At 37.0% G+C, this 17,132-nt stretch overlaps 1 protein-coding gene across 1 annotated transcript; it reads left to right on the plus strand.

Annotated features, from left to right (window-relative positions):
* The first annotated feature begins 19 nt into the window (after positions 1-19).
* On the plus strand, positions 20-16,869 carry LOC138953737 (spermatogenesis-associated protein 17-like). The gene is made up of 10 exons (XM_070325626.1): positions 20-123; positions 2,798-2,887; positions 3,337-3,418; positions 3,752-3,802; positions 4,275-4,378; positions 4,912-5,067; positions 11,559-11,709; positions 12,396-12,544; positions 13,012-13,144; positions 13,470-16,869. Exons 1-10 carry the CDS (start codon positions 56-58, stop codon positions 13,542-13,544), a joined length of 1,059 nt encoding a protein of 352 aa, XP_070181727.1. The 5' UTR covers positions 20-55; the 3' UTR covers positions 13,545-16,869.
* The last annotated feature ends 263 nt before the right edge of the window (positions 16,870-17,132 follow it).

The following is a 17,132-nucleotide window of genomic DNA, read 5'->3' on the forward strand; positions in this document are numbered from 1 at the left end:
AACGGAAACGAGGCTCACTTCCGCTTCCATCCTCTCTTGACAACAGACAAACAAAATGGCGGCCATGGTCCGACTGCTGCGGCAGGTCGAAGGAATCGTGGAAGATTCCTACGCAAGAAAAAAGTGAGTCGATTTTTAGACTCGCAGAAAGTGATACAAGGTTGTAATCTTTAGATCCGTGCGCGTAAACCGTATGATTGTGATGGAAAATGACGAATATATGGGTCATTCTCAGAAATGGTGGTACAAAGTGTTACATACAAAGTAAAAAATAAAGTGTCAAGAAATACAAAATAATTGTTTTTACTATGAAGTCTATTGTTTGCTATACATAATAATGCAAAAATTAGACAAAAAGAGTTATTGGTTGCTGAATAAGAGACGTTTTAAAGTGTTGTATTTACGTGATGAATGTTGTAACATGGAAACCAAATTCCAACTTTAAACCACCTAAGCCTTCAATCCTTTGTGCATTTTTTATCAGTTCTGCAGTATTTTTGTGTTCTACCCAACACATTCTAGTTATGAAAGGTAAGGACTTCAACTAATATTGGTAAAAAAATGACATTTGGAACTGACTAAGGTGAAAGTCGTAACACAGAAACGAAATGCTTGAACCACTTTCGGTTCCTGTGCAACAGACATGAATCTGCACTGTTTGGCCTTTCTTGCCGGCAAAACCCGTCTGACCGAAAATAACTACACAAAACACAATTCGTCAGAGTTTGCTGTATTTGTTGAAAGTTCCTGTTGCGTTCAGATTACCCATTTTAAGTACTTGTTGAATGTCGAACATCGACGATCAGAAGATACGAGAACTTCTTGGCTACTTTGTTGTCGCTAAACTTCGCGCGTTGAGAAACTGTTGCACTCGATATCTTTCCGACGCTACATTGTTGCCAACCGCGGTGTGTAAGTTTGTGACAAAGCTTTGCAGGCTCGACAATTTAGTAAAAACCATCTTCAGTCGTGACGTAGGTCAGGAAACGACGCCATGAGTTTCAGCAAATGATATGATTCTGGTGTTTTCTGTGAATATTTGGCTGTGATTCAAAGGACTATTTTCTTGTTCGAACTTCCTGCGCGCCAAAGAGCTAAAAATAGCCGTGATGTGGCAAAGTCATGCAGCACATTGCTGTCCGATGTTCGGGCGTCGAGTCTGGAAACGATGCGTTACGACATTCAAAATTTTTTGTTCGAAGCCCCTAACTTCAAATTCAGCGTGAGTTTTTGCAAAGATGTGTTGCTACGTCCAATACTGACGTCCTGACTGTCGATTGCAGTAATTTGTTGGTGTTTGCATGTTTGCATTTAGCCATGAGACTGAAAATATTGTTGATCACGAAAGTTGTGTAACGCTTCGGCGATCCGGAAACGGCCGAACTTCGCAATTGAAAAGCACACAAAAACAACACCAACGTATAGAAACCATTTTTATTGACATACAACAATGCTTTAATGTCTCAGGAATAGATTCAGATGAAAAAAGTCGTGGTAGAAATAATTTTAATTTACTTTTTCATGATTTCAAATGTGTCACCCCTCTCACTCTCACTGTACCACCATTTCTGAGAATGACGAATATATGGCCTCTGCTTGTTTTAAAAGTGTTGTGATCATTCGTTGATTGATCACACTAGTAAATGTGCACAGCATTTGGCACCAGAATGCAAAACGAGTGCATTTGTTAAAGACGTGATGTAGAAAACATCTTTTTATGTTTTTAATTTTTATTTAGTAAGTTATTTTATGTATTTATATATCTACGAATTCGTGTCTGTATGTGTTCTCCGAACATTTTAAAACCATGCTTACAAAAGAAAACAAAAGACCCTATCGGTATTCCAAGCTCTCGCAAACTCCAAAGCATAGCAAAGCATGTGGTACGGCTATCTCGTGCGAGCTGCGAAAGCCGAGGTTCGAAGTTTTTGCGACGTTAACAGCATAACAAAGAGCATGTCTCGCAGATATATCTCGCAAGAGATGCTCAAATACCGAAAAGGTCTGTTAAAACCTGTCCTACTGCTTTCCTGTAGTAAAATCCTTCCGCCTATTTTACTTTTTAGGTCTCATATTTATTTGTATGTTCTTGCGCTGTAAAGACCATTAGGTTGACATACTTTTAAATGTTGTGTTTTGTCTATAATTAAACATTACACAAAGTAGTCTTTCTTATTGGCTCACGTAAGTGTAGCCTATGCGATGATAAACTTTGTCTGTCTGTGCGTGCGTGCGTGCGTGCGTGCGTGCGTGTGTGTGTGTGTGTGTGATAGAAACTTTAACATTTCCGAGTCTATGGATAAAGCTCGCATAAGAAGATTACGTCTCGGTCAAAAGTGTTTGACGTGTGTGATAGAAACTATTTGAAGACGTCACATTATGACGTAAGAGGGTTAGACGTCACGCAAAGGAATTACTGAAAGTCTCGGTCATTGTTATTGTGAGCGGGCCGAGACTACTTGGCAGATCCAGGGTCTCGCTTTCTTGCACAGTTTCACCTATGCTTACTGTGTGTGTGTGTGTGTGTGTGTGTGTGTGTATGTGTGACGAAGTAATTGAGTTTGTGTTACTGTTTGTCGATTTCTTGCGTGAGCCTTGAAGGCTTCGCCTCTTGTTTTTAATTCTTCTTTTAGTTTTACACGGATATGTTTAAAATTTGTTGTAAGCAAGTTACTGAACATGATTGAGGAAAAGAGTACCATTGCCAGTAATGTCTCCTTTGTTTTCTGCTCCACAGATGAAAGGAGAAAACAGCCACAAACTTTGTTTGATAACTGATGATATGGTTTTTTTTTAGTGAGGCAGAAGCAGAAAGGGAAAAGGAATACACGGCTGTCGTCACAGTCCAAGCATGGTTCCGAGCCAGCAGAGTCCGTGCGTACATGAAGTAAGAATGATTTCCGGAGTGTGCCTTATGATGTCTGATGAAATACCCTTCCATGTCAATAAAAAGGAAATATCATTTTGTATATTAGCCTGTAAATCAGAAGTCTGAAAATAAACAAGCAGAACAACAAATCTTGTTTCAGAGGGTCAAATACATGTATAATATGTTTGATTAACATGCAGGTGTGTCAATTTTTGTTATATTATTAAATCAGAACTATTTATAACAGTAAATTATACATGTAGATGGAAAGGGTAAAAATCCCAGAAGCAAAAGCCTCTGCTTTGAATTTGCCAATTTTAACTTTCAAATGTTTTTCTCTCCATTTTTTTCAGTTTTCTGTCATTTTGTGCACACAAACTCAAAGTACTAAATGACCATGGTAATCAAACATTCTGTATGAACTGTAATAGACTGCATTCAGGCAAGAAACCGATTTTTGTCCCCAGACACCTGAACAGCTGCGCAACAGTTGTACAAAAAACATGGAGAGGTTTCCTCGGGCGTAGATTCTACAGGGTATTGGTGAAAGTGAGTATTTTATTCTCTAGACCTAATTTCTTCTCCATAAATAACACTTTCATGGCCAGCAATTTTCGTAACAGATTATCTTATAAAGTTGTAATTTGAACCTTTTATTTTAAAATCTGAAATTATTAGAAATAGATACACCTTTTGTTACTGTTGGACTGCAAACCTTTTTACTGAAAGTGGATCAGTTATTGGTGTTTGTTCTCCAGTGTTTTATGAAAGACATCAAACTCAAAGCTGTTAATGAAGCAAGGTACAGAATGTATGTTTCCCATGTTTATATTCTGGTGTACATGTACTACATTGTATTTTTGCACTCTTTTTTTATTCCAGAACAGCGTATTTATCATGAAACTGAACTACTACAACAACATGGCCACAAACGTAAGTTTCTTAACATCAAGATAGACAAAGAGACATTCAGACAAAAACAGATAATAAAATTATTTTCTGCACAGAACTGATTTATGGCAGTATTTTACAGCGACAACATATTGTCTTGGTAAATACATAAAGGATGTGACACATCACTTAATAAACTTTTCTTGCCTTTTTCAAAGAATTTTCTGTATTTGCGATATATGGAACATATGCAGTTTTTAGCCAAAGTATCTTTTAGTTTCTTTTGTGAGGTTATTAGAATGTCCACAATGTTTATTCTTGACCTCGCTTCACAGACAATGATGTAAAGATTTATTTTCTTTCTCTTTTAAAAAAATTAGTATCTTCTTTTTATTTTTATTATTTTCTCTTTTTGTTTACATTGGTGAATTAGATTGGAATTGAATTATTGGCATGAAGTATATGTACTCTTTACAGCTGTGCAAACTAAAATAAAATTGACTGTCACATTCAGGTTCAAAAGATGTGGAGAGGGTATTATATCCGGAAGTATGTGTTTAACTACTACAGTCGTAAACGTTACCTTGAGGCCCTTCAAATCAAGAATGAAATCATCAGGTATGTAAAACGGCTTTTGAATAAGCTCAATTCTCCTTTAAATACACGTATATGTAGTATTTTAGATGAGATGCATGTTGAATGTGCACACTCGCAACAACATTACACTCACACACTAACGCATAGGGGGTCTGTTTAGCCGACCAAATGAGGGTGCATCCCCTGTAGGTGCCTGTATACCTGTATACAGGGAATGCACCTGGGTGCAGTTCCTGGAGGAAAATGGATCACATTCAGTCTTGTGTCTTACACGAGACTGCCATAAACTGCCGAGTTCAGTTTCACTTTGATAAAACTGAAGTACTGCTACACTGATCTGAGAAAAGGCACGTTTTACTAGACTTCACAGCAGGAGGTAATTACTACATGTATGACAATTCCTTGAACCTCGCTTTCTTCTATGTGCTAGATACATGCATAATTTGCACAGCTATCTTTGCCACTTTTGCTAAAAAGACATTTGCCTGGGCTTGTTCTGTCAAATACTTTTTTCTCCTAAACTTATCGTTTCTTGATTTTCATATACGTATTAGGTCAGAGCTGGAGGATTATGCAGAGCAACAGGACGTGATGCGCAAGAGGATTGAAGAGCAGCGTGAAAAGATTCGCCAGGAGCGCGAGGCTCGCAAAAACCATCACCTCATCAGCACACACGTCATTCCTGGAGTCTACAACTCTCCATTCCTGCCGTAAGTAAATTGAGACACTATTCCTTTCTTTCCCGTTTCTTCCCAGCTCTCCATCCACTCACCCTCCTCCTTTATTCTACTGTTTGCATTGCTGGAAATAGTGAAAGAGAAGAGAGTCACAACTGAGCAGGGGACTTTTTTTTTATTTAGCTGTTATTTAAAGGCACAGTAAGCCTCTCGTAAACCATCACAGATACTGTCAGGCTTTTACACACAGTACAAACACCCTTTCATTTAAACACTCACCGCTTGAGAACGTCCTAGGTGCCCTCCGTAAAGAGCAAGCAATTTTCAAAGAATTTATTTTTGCGTGGTTTATCTTACCCCTGAGCCATATTGAACCCGTGTGATCCAGTTTCCCTTTTTCACAATGCAGTCGTCGGTTAGTTATTTGAATGCGACTCTCTGTGAGCTTATCTGCAATAGCACGTTATTATGTACCTCTGACTATGCACGAAACAAACGGCTGTGGTTCACAAGAACTCTCGCGATGGCTTTTGACTGTTCAGAGGAACTGGCGATAGGCATAAACCGTCGTCTGCTACGAGAACCTCAACCTTGCGTGACCCTGCTTCCGGGCGTTTCTTTTTTCAACTTTCAAAACTTCGAATTGTACTGATCTTGTCTTGATGAAAAAAATAATTCTTTTATGATTTAAGAATGTTTGTGTAACAAGCTGTCAATTTATTATTTAGATTTTAAAAGTTAGGTCTTACGCCAAAACGCACCACGGTCCGATTGTCTCTGACACAATCCGCAAAATTAATTCTTTGAAAATTGCTCGCTCTTTACGTAGGGCACCTAGGATGTTCCCGTTTGGTGAGCGTTCAAATGGAAGGGTGTTTGTACTGTGTGTAAAAGCCTGACAGTATCTGTGATGGTTTACGGGAGGCGCACTGTGCGTTTAAGCTGCTATGTGCCTATCTTCCAAAATACTAGCTTTCTCCAAATGTTGCTTTGTCCTGAAGTATTGGTAGACACATGAGTGTGAGTGTGTGTGTGTGTGTGTGTGTGTGTGTGTGTGTGTGTGTGTGTGTGTGTGTGTGTGTGTGTGTGTGTGTGTGTGTGTGTGTGTGTGTGTGTGTGAATGAGAAAGTGGGACAGAAGTAGAGAGTTCAAGAGAGAGAAACACTGAGAGAGAGAGAGAATACTTTAAATTCACCCACATATTTTTAAGTTTGTATAGACCACCTTTGTGTTATAAAGTGGAACCCCCTTTTTTTAGACCCCCACGATTTTAAGACCTCCTGCTTGTTAAGACCTGGCTTTCTCAGATTTTCTGTTCACAACCTCTGCAAATTAACCTCCATTTTAAGAGTCTGTCCTTGTTGAAACCTCATATTGTCAGATTTTTGGATGTCTTAAAAAGGGGGTTTCCACTGTGCATAGCATTGTCTTTGAGAAGGAGCATCAGAGTAAACATGAGACACTGTTTATTTATTTATTTACTTTTATTTATTAAGGAGATTTCTATAGCGCATAACTAAAAGCACTATGCGCTTTACAATATCACTAGGTAAAGCACACGCAGACATACTCTGATTAAATAGAACTTAGCCTAGCAAGACATACTAAGAACACTAAACATTTGAGTTCATACAAAAATAGAGAATTAAATTAAATACTGGACAAACGATTAAAATAAGCTTAAGGCCTACACCAACTGCAATGGGCTATTTCAAATACAAAAGTTTAGTTAACTATAAAAGGCAGTGCATAAAACTCCATAATCCTAAGAGGGTTGAACAAATAAGAAACATAAGACTATTTTACTATAATTACTTCGTAAAAAATAATAAACATGGAATACAAAGCTGTAATTGTTAACAACAAATTTAAAAAGATTTTCATGCCATATTGCACAACACATTTTGACACACACCCAACCTCACACAAGCGCACATACACACTTACACACACAGACACAGACACAGACACAGACACACACACTGTGCACACACACACACACACACATACACACACACACACACACATGCACACATGCACACGCACACCTGACGCGTGTGGAAGATGTAACCTAAGCTTTGGCACACACACGGAGACTATTGTTTTAATCTAAATGCAGATTTTGATTAAATGTGATTTTACAATATCAAGATAGGTATAAAAATCCAACTTGTTTTATAAAACGACCTTATCTGCTTCCAATAATCGCATTCCAATAAATGTCACTTAACGACTATACTAATTCATTTTTGATTCTCATTAGCAAATTTAATGATAAAGGGGTAAAATGGTCGCCAAATTAGTTCATTTGATTAAGATTTACCAGTTTGAAATTTACACACACGGTTTTTTCCCGGTTCTGAGAGATGTCAGCCTTAACATGTGAGTCTTGACAACGTCTTGTGTTGCTTTGAGCTGGGAAAATAACGAATGTCAAATCCGAAGGAAAAAGTGTTATTACAACCAAACGGTTTCTCAAAATGATTACCTACTTGGCATGCGCCGTCTTTTACATGTATAAAGTAAACACAGAAAAAGACAAACATAGAAAAATGGTTTTTGATACTTTTTTTTACAAAATGAATGTTGATAAATTTACACACACAAAATTGTTGATTTGTAACTTAAGTTTCGGTCAACATCACAACAGGTTCACTCGACACATATGGCTGTCATTCGTTTAGAACATGTCATTTGCTACTACTTTTGTTTGTAAAAAAGTGAAAATAATATTGCTCGCATATTTAAATTTTGGGTAGTGCCTAAGTCGTTTTAAGAGACAGTTCAACACCCATATGAAATGTTATTGGGATTGATCGTTTGTTCTGTGACACTTATGTTATTGACAAACTTTGAAGACACTGTTGACTTTTGCCCTTTGCCTTGTGCAGCTGTGAAGAAAATGCTCGTCTGTGATGATTATTATTGAACTCTGTAGTTATCTTAAGTGACAGTGTGTGCGGAATTTACGGGGGAAATGAAAAATAGTTTTATCATCAGTCACAACCCAAAATAAAAAACGCTGGCGCTGGACCCGAGTACTCTTCAGACTGGCTCGCTCCCCCAGTATGAAATTTTTTGTCTTGTGCACGTGGATTTAAAAAAAAAAAATTTTTAATTTATTTTACACAATTAAAAAAATTATTAGAGTAAAATAAAACATTAAGAAGTTCATAATAAACAATAGTAAACAAGAATTTAAAAAAAAAAAAGCAAAAAAACAAAACAAATAGACCACCCATGCCGGGAATCGAACCCGGATCACTTTGGCCATAGGCGGACGTGCTTTCGTCTTGTGCACGTGGATTTAAAAAAATTTTTATTTATTTATTTTACACAATTAAAAAAATTATTAGAGTAAAATAAAACATTAAAACGTTCATAATAAACAATAGTAAACAAGAATTTAAAAAAAAAAATTATTTATTTATTTTACACAATTAAAAAAATTATTAGAGTGAAATAAAACATTAAAACGTTCATAATAAACAATAGTAAACAAGAATGAAAAAAAACAAAAAAACAATATAGACCGCCCATGCCGGGAATCGATCCCGGATCACTTTGGCCATAGGCGGACGTGATTCGCACCAGCTAGCTGGCTGTTCCATTAGCTGCACGGCAGTTGTACTCCCACCGCCAAACCTCCCCCCGTTAAGAGTCGTTTTTGTGGAATATTTCGCATTTAGGTCCCAGGTAACATTATGAAGTTTTAATACGATCAATCGGACCTATTATCAAGTTAGTGTATCAACTTTTGAACGAACTGCGCCCAGTAGTTTCCCAGCAATAAGCTGTTAAGTCGAGACGAACAGACAGACCCTAGTACTGCGTACTCGGGGATAAACAGCCCATATCTACTATTTACTTTTTATTCAGTGATATCGTCAACCTGAAAAGCAATAGTGTGTATAGTACTGCCGATCGATGGACAATTTCCGATTAGAAGCCACAGATATTTGCGATTTTGCACTTTTTTTTTATATATTCTATTTGCTCATTTTCTTAAAGTTTTAATTCTTCAATTTTTGTACGATTTTTGTGAGATTTAGGGGTTAAGGTTAGGTTTTAGGGTTAGTTTATGGGTTTTGATTACTTCAGTTTTTACGGCAAGTTACTAGTCACTGGTTTACTAACTCAGTGCGAGCAGGATTACAGAAAAGCACGTGGGCGGGCACGCACATTTCATCTGTTTTGTGGTTTTTGCCCCATAACTCTGGAACTATCAAAGGTATTCGCACCAATTTTTTATGTGGTAAGGCCCAAAAAAAAAGAGGTCTGTTTACGGTAACCCGACCGACCCTAGTTTTTTCGCGCGACCCTAGACTTTTTTTTGGCATTTGGGGGAAAAAAAAAGAAATCTTGTTTTTTTGGCAAAATAACGTAAAAATATGGTTTTTTGGAGAAAAGAAAAAAAAAAAAATCCCGACCTATTTTTTTGGCCTATGTTACCGTAAATAGACTTTTTTTTGTTGGGCCTAAGATAATGACCAGTGACAAGCACCCTTGGGCCAAATATTCGGTATCGCCGCTCCATATGTGTATGAGATATAAGCCTAAACCCCTGAGAATGCATGAGAAACCAGTCTTCCCAAATTTCGCTATCGCGCCAACAACAACAGAATATATATATATATAATAACTTGAGCTACTCTGAAAAAAAGAATAGCAGACGACGCAGAAACCCGTGACACAGAACGCATGCGTAGTGACACTGAATAAACCGCACGTGCGCGATACGCTGTTAATTCAAGACATAGGAAGTACAATGGTGCTTATTGGCTCTTTCTACCATGAGATATGGTCACTTTTAGTGGTTCACTACCTTATTTTGGTCACATTTCATACGGGTCAAAGTGACCTTGACCTTGATCATATGTGACCAAATGTGTCTCATGGTGAAAGCATAACATGTGCCCCACATAATTTTTAAGTTTGAAACAGTTATCTTCCATAGTTCAGGGTCAAGGTCACTTCAAAATATGTATACAATCCAACTTTGAAGAGCACCTGTGACCTTGACCTTGAAGCAAGGTAAACCAAACTGGTATCAAAAGATGGGGCTTACTTTGCCCTATATATCATATATAGGTGAGGTATTAAATCTCAAAAACTTCAGAGAAAATGGGAAAAATGTGAAAAATAGCTGTTTTTTAGACAACATTTATGGCCCCTGCGACCTTGACCTTGAAGCAAGGTCAAGATGCTATGTATGTTTTTGGGGGCCTTGTCATCATACACCATCTTGCCAAATTTGGTACTGATAGACTGAATAGTGTCCAAGAAATATCCAACGTTAAAGTTTTCCGGACGGACGGACGGACGACTCGGGTGAGTACATAGACTCACTTTTGCTTCGCATGTGAGTCAAAAAGCAATACCAAACAAGAGCACGCATAAGAGCGCATAACCCTCAGCGATACTTAATAAATACCAGGCTTACAGAGTCCGGGGAGCTGGATCGGTCAGTCGGTAGAGCCCCGGGCTCATGATCGAGAGGTCACGGGTTCGAATCCAGCATTGGGCTGTGGGTGCCCATATCATTTATCCTGTTGCCGACCCTGGTTTGGTGGTTTCAGTATAATGTGACCAGTCTTCTTTACATCTATCCCAAGATACATGGAAGTAAAACTAGCTAACGAACGAACGAACAGAGTCCGGAGCACTCCCAGTTTGTCATCTTTCCTGAAATTTTCATCAAAATCGGTTCATAACTTTTTGAGATCGGTGGATCCAGACATCATGACAGACAGACATCATACAGAAAGACATCATACAGAAAGACATACAGACATCATACAGAAAGACATACAGACATCAGACAGAAAGTCATCGTCACAATAACCCTTCAGCTTTCGCTGAGGGTTAATAAAGCCAGACACTTTTTCAGCTTTTTTTGCTTTAATGTTATTCATCAGAAGTTTTTTTTTTAAATTTTAATAAATATCATGATATTACCACAAATCATGTACACAGAAATGCACAACATGTTTTTATAGATGATGTTTATGAAAAGAAGACTTTAAACATTCTTGTCGTATAGAAGTACATTAAGTTACATTTCAATACATTAGGAGACATTTCAACATATTTCTTTAAGTTGCATTTCAACTTCGGGTTACAATTCAACAAAGGTACAATTCAACATCATAAGCGGCTTTTCCACATTTGAGATCTAGGTGACATATCACACTGTTAAGTGACAATTCACACGCCTTAGGTTACATTTCCGTGTTGAACTGTAACTTAAGGGGGTCTTAAGTTACCGTGTGCGTGGAGAGATTTCCAGACACACACACACACACACACACGCACACACACACACACACACACACGGACACACACACACACACACACACACACACACACACACACACACACACACACAGAGTAAATTCTACAAATATTTGAATACATAAAAAGAATTAAGTAAGCGTTTAAAATATATTTTACAAACAACAGTAGTACGTATATATGGTGTTAAATATGTTTAGATACACATTGTTATATATTTTTAATGACAGGTTCCCAGCTGAGCAGGAGTACATTTTGCGCAGCGTAAAGCCTCTGCCCCACTCCAAGAGACAAGCCACCAAGAGCAGTTTCGATCCCGCTTGGGCTAGCTACAATGACAAGCTTCCCAAAAGTCTGCCTCCTCTGGCCGAAAAACCTCAGGTAATTGTACCAATGTCTCTAAAAGTCCAAATAGTTGATTCTTGTACATCTGTTTAACCCAGTTGTTTCACTATACGTACAGCAGTAGTTAGACAATAACATGTGGTAAATAGCTGAGGCACACATGTCTTGTCCTTCAGGTTTGAAGAAGAAATTTTTGTTTCTGTAATTCAATGACAGAAAGCTGAAAGCACAAGACCAGTGTTTTTTTACAAAGGCACCCAGCTGGTATTGTACAATGGGATTGCATGATAAGAACAAGGATGGTACCCATCGGCTTGATACTATTTATTTGCATGTATGATACAGGTACAAATGTGATAATTGTAGGCTTATACTAGTGATTACTGTGTGTGATACATGAAATGTGATATGAATGCTGTTTTTATATGTTATACTCTTACTTTCTCCCAAGCGCAAGACAAATTCTTCTATGAAAATTGAAGCCAATAAAATTTGAGTTGAGTTGAGTTGAGTTGAGTTGAGCTTTTATCTTGCCGTGCATTTCCTGGAGCGAACACATTTCCACTCTGTATATCCCTGCATTTGATACACTGAAAGCGACTAATCTGTGGATTTGTCTATTTGTGTGTATAAAAAGTCAGGTTTTTGACTTGTATTATGAAGCGCCTTGCGGTCACAGCAGTACAGTAAATCATGGTATCCCTATTTCTTTGGCACTTCAGGGTCCATTCCGGAGACCCGGGTCTGTCCAGCAGCAGAGGTACAAGCCGTTCCAGCCCACACTGCGTGTGTCAACTGACTTCTACGGCCTGGAGAAAGCGCGCGAAATCCTGAAGGGCGAGGAATGGGTCACCAGATACAACGATGAAATGTACATTTATTTTTATTTTTGGTTGTGTTTTTGTGTATAGTGTGTGTGTGTGTGTGTGTAGTGTTTTTGTGTATGTGTGTTTATTTTGTTTGTTTATTTTATGTGTGTGTTTGTGTGGAGGAAAAAGGGAGCGAGAGAGAATCAATCTTTTGTCTGTGCATATCTGTTTGATTCTATGTGCATGTGTAGTGCATATTTGGGAATGTATAGGTTTCAGACAGATTTGAATGGCTGGTTTAATTGTTGGTTTGAGAGAGACAATATGTGCATGCACCATACATGATGTGTGTGTTGATGTCATACCTGCGAGTGTGTGACTGCATGCATGCATGTGTGTGTGTGCACAAGTAAAGGTACAACATGCATGAGCATATATATGAGGGAGAAACATCTTTGCTGTTATTGAGCCTGCCCCAGTTTACAGACACTGACCTTATTCTAATACACTATATTACTGTTCATTTCAGATTCCAGCCCTTCACCAGATCTGATGCCCGCCGCTATGAACCACTGATGCACAGTACCTCTATGTTTGGCCATCAGCCTTATGGGACCAAGTACTTCCGCGAAGAACAGTTGGACAAACATGTTACACAGTTGGTAAGTAACAAAATTAATGGTCAGAAATGTTTAATCAATACAGGTGGGAGATTTAAGTAGCATTCCTTCATTCTGTCAACAGCCCTAGCTGACACCAGTATATCAGAATATTAGTGTGTCAGTTATCGTAATTAAGCTGTCTAAAATGAGTTGTCAATTAAAGAATATGGGTTGCGTTTGGGAATTGCATTTCTTGGTTGGAGATGAATTTTCATATTAAGTAAAAAAAAAAAAAACACTTGAATAAGTGCAAAAGAGATGCATAAGCCTCCTGAAACTTTTCCTTCATAATTCCAGTATGATTTTTTTTCCTCTTTGTTCACAGCCTTTCAAGTCATTGGTGCCTCCGATTCCTATTCTGGATAAGCTAAACGACACATACTCACAAGGACAAGTTTGATTTTTGAAATTCTGTCAGCTTCACCTTTCCTGGCATCATTCGTGACAACCAAGAACACCGTTATCAGCTTCACTTTGTTCTTATGAATGAGCACTGAAAGATCCACTGTGACACTGACAGCTAGAACTGTAAAATATTCTGGTTGGTTTAATATAAGAAGAGGCGTCCGACAAGGCGATAGCCTCTCACCATATTTGTATTTAATATGTTCCGAGATACTATCATTAATGTTACGTAATAATTCTGTGATAAAAGGATTGAAATTGAATAACGAGGAAGTGTTATTGTCTCAATTTGCGAACGATACAACTCTTTATTTGGATGGCAGTAAGGAATCGTTTGTTGAATGTGTTAAAACTTTACAGAAATTTTCTAAATTTTCCGGATTAAAGATAAACAATGAAAAAACTCAAATTGTCTGGATTGGAAGAAAGCGAAATTCACAAGAAAGATATATGAGGGATATGAACTTCTGTTGGGACCCTGGGATTTTTAAAGTATTGGGAGTCAAATCTTCAACAAACACCGGCAACATTCTGGAAATTAATTATGAAGGAAAATTAAAAGAGATTAAAAGAATTTTAAACGATTGGAGCAGAAGACAGTTAACACCATTCGGTAGAATTATAATTTTGAAAACTTTGGTCCTTTCAAAATTGGTTTATTTAATAACTGTATTGCCAGACCCACCCGAAGACTTTTTACGAGAAGTAAATGCAGCCTTTTATTCCTTCCTGTGGAATGGTAAACCTGCAAAGATTCAGCGTAATGTCATTTGCAGACCCTATTGCAATGGTGGTCTGAATATGATTGACATTTACACTTTTGTGGCATCAGTAAAGATAAATTGGATTCGCAGATTAAAGATGTTTGAATTTGATGTAAAAAAGCTTATTTTTGATATGATACCTGGAATGAAAGACATATTTAAAGTGGGTGCCGAGTATGTAAATGTGTTAATGAAACGATGTGGTAACAGTTTTTGGAAGGATGTTTTGAAACATTATAAGAAATGCTGTTCCTTAATTAATGTGAATGATTTTGTTTCCGAATGTATACATTACAATTTGAACGTTATACGAGACCACAGTACAATAGTAAATAAGGAATGGATGGAAAATGATGTAGTGTTTGTCCATCAGTTGCTACATTTAAATGGAAATTTCTTTACCTTTGAAGAATTTAGGTTAAATTTTCCTTTTGTTCAAACTAATTTTTTATTCTATGAGGGAGTCTTTTTTAAATCAAAATTTGATGATAACCCTGCAGACATGAACAGATGGAATATGTATTTTTACAACCTGAACTGGAAACAGATTTTTTGATAAGTGCAGTTTTAAAACAACTAAGGACACACAGTTAAGATGGTTCCAGACCAGATTGCTTCACCGCATTCTTGGTGTTGCTAGCCGGTTATTTGTTCAAAAGATTCTTGACAGTCCCCTTTGTGCCTTTTGTAAAATTGAAAATGAAACAATTTCCCATATATTTTGGTACTGCCCGCTTAGTCGGAAATTTTGGACTGATTTGGAAGATTTGTTAAACAGAAGTGGTATTTACCGCGCAAATGTTCTTTTTACAGAAGAATTTATTTTGTTTGGGTGTATGAACAATGTTAAGGTAGATGTGGTTTTGGATTTTATCATTTTGTTTGCAAATTTTTATATTTATAAGAGTAAGTTACAAGAGACAAGGCCACTGTTAGAAATATTTTTAAGAAATTTGAAATACAGATTTGAAATAGAAAAATATTCCAGTTTCAATTCTGGTAACATTACCAAATTTGTAGAATTATGGTCCCCATATGAAGAGTTGGTTAGGTAGTACGCTAGGTTGTGCAGAGATGTGATGATTTGCGTATATATATGTGTTTTTGCTTTGATTTTTGTTTGTTTGTTTTTTGTTTTGTTTTTTTGTTTGACGGTATTATTAACTGACTGTATTATTATTAAGCAGGTAATACGTCCATAATGTCAAGTACTGTAATCTACATGTTATGTTAAGCTCCGGCCTTACTTGTAGGCGAACGGTATGTTATATGTCCGTCTGTCTGTTATGTCCTAATGTTGTTTATATATATATCATAATGTCTTGTATACTTGCCATTTACATATTTATTATAAATGTTGATGGATGAATGATGATACATTGTAGATGGATGCATGTTATTGATTAAAAGACCCACAATGATGTGCTTGGCACAAAAAAAAAAAGAACTGTAAATAATTTTCTTCAGGGGGTGAAGATTTTCTTCAGGGGATGAAGATGCTGATACGATGAAATGTGTGAATTGAAAAAAAAAGAACAAGTCAAGAACGGGGACAAAATAACTTTTTAATAAAATTACCAATGATTGGGGGAAAATTTAGATTTTTGAAACGGTCTTTTTTCACCAGTAAAACAAACACTAATTTTTTTTTTTTTGCTGTTTAATTTTGTACATATATAGTGACCCTTCTGCATCAACTTGTGTTAGAACTAAAAGTTGATAAACAGTTGCTGTGTCAAAAACTTTTATCAGTTTTTTCATTTGCTGTCATTGCTGTGAGAACCGGGCTGTACTGAAGGTATTTATGTTTGTATAAGATGAAAATAGCCGATGAAAAATTGGCTAGGGGTACTTTTAATTCGAAAGTGATCATGCAGTTTTATCTGGTTCAACCATATTTTAAATCTTTCTTTCTTCAAATTCTGAAAAATGCTTTTGCTGTTTAAGTAATAAGAAGGATAACCAGAGCAATAACCTGTTTGTGAATTTACAATTATGTTGATTTTTATTCATTACTTGTAAATAAAAGTGATGCATTGTGTCGTTTGTTTTTGCTTTGTTTTTATGGTGATCTGTAGTTTGCTATATGCCTGAAAGTCTAAATTGGTGAAGGGTTTACATCTATGCCAAAGGCATTTCATGGCAATTGTTTCTCTTGAACGTAAGCTTCACCTTTGGCAAATGTCTGCACAAAATGCACAAGACTTGTTTATCATTCTGATTCACCTAGTATCTGGTAATTGACAAAGAAGGCAAACATACTAGAATGTTTGCATTGAAATTGCTGAGACAGTGTCAGGAAAAAGAGTAATCAAATATGAATGTCATTACGTGTATCAGGTATGTTTTGCATACAAGATGCTGTGTAGGGCACTAGCTGCTGGAGCATACTTTTAGGTAGTAATTGCCTTTTACTTGTAAATAATTGATACACATATTTTGTAAATAATTGAAGTCATTAATTTGATCACCCTGATCACTCTCTCTGTCTGTTCAAGAAAAGAAGCAAACAAAGGATGTGAAGTAAAGTTTTTGAGGATAAAAACTGTCATTTTAGACTCTGTGTGTGTGTGTGTGTGTGTGTCTGTCGAGCAAAGCAATATGCTTATGTCTTCATGTGCTCTTGGATTGATTGTTTTTTGTGTGTTTTTAAAAATAATTGTCCAGTAAATTTTTTTATAAATACATGTACACAGCTTCTGCTAGACATTACACGGAGATGTGTGTGTGTGTGTGTGTGTGTGAGTGTGTGTGTGTGTATTTCTATGTGTGCGACAAGCGTCAATGGAACATCCATGATCTGTTCACTTTCCAAACAG

The sequence above is a fragment of the Littorina saxatilis genome, linkage group LG17, assembly GCF_037325665.1.
Source record: "Littorina saxatilis isolate snail1 linkage group LG17, US_GU_Lsax_2.0, whole genome shotgun sequence".
NCBI classification, from domain to species: Eukaryota; Metazoa; Mollusca; class Gastropoda; order Littorinimorpha; family Littorinidae; genus Littorina; species Littorina saxatilis.